The sequence below is a fragment of the Galeopterus variegatus genome, unplaced genomic scaffold (genome assembly GCF_000696425.1).
Source record: "Galeopterus variegatus unplaced genomic scaffold, G_variegatus-3.0.2 Scaffold4245, whole genome shotgun sequence".
NCBI lineage: Eukaryota > Metazoa > Chordata > Mammalia > Dermoptera > Cynocephalidae > Galeopterus > Galeopterus variegatus.
In genome coordinates, this window is record NW_007730356.1 from 64,994 (window position 1) to 68,432 (window position 3,439).

The window sequence follows — 3,439 nt, forward strand, 5'->3', positions numbered from 1 at the left end:
GGCCGCCGCAGGGCTGCGGAGAGCCACGTGGAGAGCGCAGGGCGGGACCACGCCCTCGGGCCGTCGCTATAGAAACGATCTCCGCCCTTTTTGTGACTCCGGAGCCGAGAGGGCTGGGGCTCTGGTCCGCTCCCAAACCACCTTTCACATCAGCCTGAAGAACAGAACCCTTTCCGTCCTACTCCTATTCTCTTGCCCCAACTCTTTAAAGTATAGAGCAAGAATTCAAAGAAATCCCAGGATAGAGATTAAAGTTGGTGGAGCAGATCATACACGTGAAATTATTCCTACCCTCCCCCTCTTCAAAGAAAGTGCTTATCGCAAGTACCTAGAAAGTTCTGGATATAATTTATTCATCAGATGAACACTTTTGAGCGCTTACTTGGCACCAGGTTTAGGAAAGCATGAAAAGTGAAGTCATCACCGACTGACAGCAGCTTGGCTGGAGTACAGTCTGGTCCAGGGAGAAAACACATTCAAATGAAGCTTCTTGAGAGCTGAGTTGAATCTGAGTCTTCAAGAAGGCAAATAAACATCAGCCTGAAGTCACAGAGCCGTGGGAAAGCCTGGTACCACTGGTGCCAGTGGCCAGTGTGGTGGCGTAGGGGTCAAAGGTGCACAGGTGCAGGCGAGACAAGGTTGAAGAAACAGGCAGGGGCCAGCCAGAAGCAGAGCAGCTTGTGAACCAGACAGGCTAAAGGTGCATGTGTGTGGGCATAAGCGGAAGGGTTCACGCTCAGATTTTATTTTAGAAATCTCCCTGTGGCAATACAATATAGGGGTAGCCAAAAGTAGGTTAAGAATTAAAGGATGCCTGTTAGTAGTAACGTGATGTTTCAGAGTAAAGGAGAGCAGATGGAAGAGCAGTCTTGAGAAATTTAGGAAATGAAATGGAGCATGGTGACTGGACATGAAGGGTGAAAGAGAACAGACTAAATCCCAGGATTATACCTTAAGCACGTGCACTCACAGTGGTGCCATTTACTAAAAGAAAACTTGGGAAGGAAGCCTTCAGGAATAAGGGAAGATTTGATTTTAGTGACTGACTTACTACATGATATTATCAAAGTACCAGGCAACAGGGCTTGTGTCAAGAACTAGGTGTGGGCTAAAGATCTTAACTCGGCAGTCACTGTCACATAAGTGACCACTGGAACTTGAAGTCACCTAAGCTAAAAAAGAAAAAAGAGGTGGAGAAAAGAATAGAACTGCACGGAGCATGACACTGTGGTAGGAGAAGTGGGTGTAGGTGACACAAATGATTAGAAGCTGCAAAATAATGAAGAGTAGGCAGGTCAGTGAGAAGAAAACCACAAAAGAAAGATGTCACATGAGCCAAAGAAATAAAATGTTTTCATTAGGGTATGCTGAATAGAGTGCATAAGATTGGGTAAGAAAAATGTAGACTGGGTTTGGCAACTGAAGGTCATTAGTCCTTTCAGCCAGGCCAGTTTTAACAGACGTTGAGGTAATTTTCAAATAGAAAGAAACTACTAATATGAATAATATGGCAAAAACAGGTTCATCAAGCTGGTGCCAGATGATTAATCAATGACATCAGTACCTAATACAGAGTAAGCTCTCAACGTTTACTGTTAAACTGCACCATACATAGTATCTCAGTACTACGTAACAATACTCATATGTTTTACAAAGGAGGGTGGGCAGGGTAGGTGAGGTGGTATATGACAGTATAAAAATATACACTAGATGAGAAAAAAAGTACAACACCACCAATAAGCAAATGCTCACTTTAATCACAATTCTAAATTACTTATTTTCCTGTTATCATAAATGTTTCCATAAAGCTAGAAGAAATAAGTATTATACATTTTTTTTAATAGTTAACAAGATTTAAAAATTTTTATTAAAAAGTGATGATCCGGAGCTGGTTGAAATTCTCACCATAAACATAAAATATTCATCACTATTTTTATTCACAATTCAGATCTAAGCTTCCTAAAAAGCTCTGTCATCTAATATCATAACATAATAGGGATGACTTAGTATTTGACAGCCACTCTCTACAGTACTGGCTAACATAATGTGATTATTTTAAAAAGCAGCTTCCCCTGTTTATATTTACAACAAAAAGGCTAACATTCTTTGCAGAACTCATTTTATCATGAAATACAGACAATAAGAGACAAGTGGATCAATGAAAAGAGCATTTCAAAACTTTATTATTATTATTAAAGGTTTTGATAATAAAGACTTCATAAAGACTGTCATTAAATTCTATTTGCTATACGATAACCATCCATTTCTAAATAGGAGACATAGGCCATAGTACAACAAACCATTTTAATGTGTAAAATAATTCCGAATACTTACTTAAAAAGATTTGGCTGAATTACAAAACATCTTTGCAATAAAACTGACAATATGGCTTAAGCAGCTTATAAGATTTCAGAAACGTCTCCTGAAAGAAATGGGGATGCTTCCCTTTGCTAGATAAACTCTGAACAGTTAAAGTTAAGGTGCCATCCACTGAAGCTAGAAAGAAAGATCGTGTTACCAGAAAAGAGCAGCATTTGATGTGGACTTCCTCCATGTCAAACTGACAACCACTTAATGACAATGGCTTATTATACATAAGGAAAATAGAGTATCTTCAGAAAGAAATGGTATGAGAAGATAATTCTTATAAGCAAACCTCTTACTTAAGTATTTAATAACTTTTCAGAGAACACAATCACAAAATGAGTAGAGATCATTTATATGACATGTTAAATAATTTCTTTATATTTACAATGCCCTCCTAAAATACAAACACTAATCAAATATAAACACGCTGGTAAAACTGTGATTCTCCCAATCAAACATTTCTTTGCTACTACACTCAGCTACTAGTGGCATTTGGATGCAAAGGTCTAACTCGTGCTAATCTGGACAAACCAAGACGGAGGCTCTGATTTGGAGACTTAACGGACACCCCTGCCAGTGGGCTGCTGCTGTTGCTGCTACTTCCAGATGCCGCTGAAAGAAAACATATGACTTGATGCTGACAATGTCAGAAATCTCTTAAAGATTAATTTATAAAACAGAAGAAATGAAAAAAGTAGTTATGCATTTTTGTGCTTTCCAGGGTCTATCAAGCAATAAACTAGATCAAAAGAATGGAAAGTACTAAAGGGCAGAAAGAATATATTATTGCCTATTCTCAGACATCCCAGAGCCAAGGTAATGACAACAAAACTTCAAACACGAAAGCTGAAATAGGAAAGCTGGGAGCAAATAACACTGGTTGTAAAGGTATACTGAAACACACACAGTTATAACTTCCAAAGTAACAGAAAAATCTAATGCATTTTTACAAGTACTTCTTGAAAATAGTCTATTTTTCAATTATTAAATAACTTTAAAATGGCAAATACTGGGCCGGCCCGGTGGCGCACTGCTACAGTGCGCCACTTGGGAGCGCGGGGGCGCTCCCGCC

The 3,439-nt window shown here is 39.1% G+C and overlaps 1 protein-coding gene across 1 annotated transcript in view; it reads right to left on the reverse strand.

Annotated features, from left to right (window-relative positions):
* Window positions 1–1,737: 1,737 nt before the first annotated feature.
* RAD51AP1 (RAD51 associated protein 1) overlaps window positions 1,738–3,439 on the reverse strand; it is a 32,205-nt gene continuing 30,503 nt past the window's right edge. Inside the window, 1 exon segment of the mRNA XM_008587082.1 lies at window positions 1,738–2,979. Within this exon segment, the coding sequence (XP_008585304.1) occupies window positions 2,843–2,979 (137 nt within the window). The 3' untranslated portion in view covers window positions 1,738–2,842.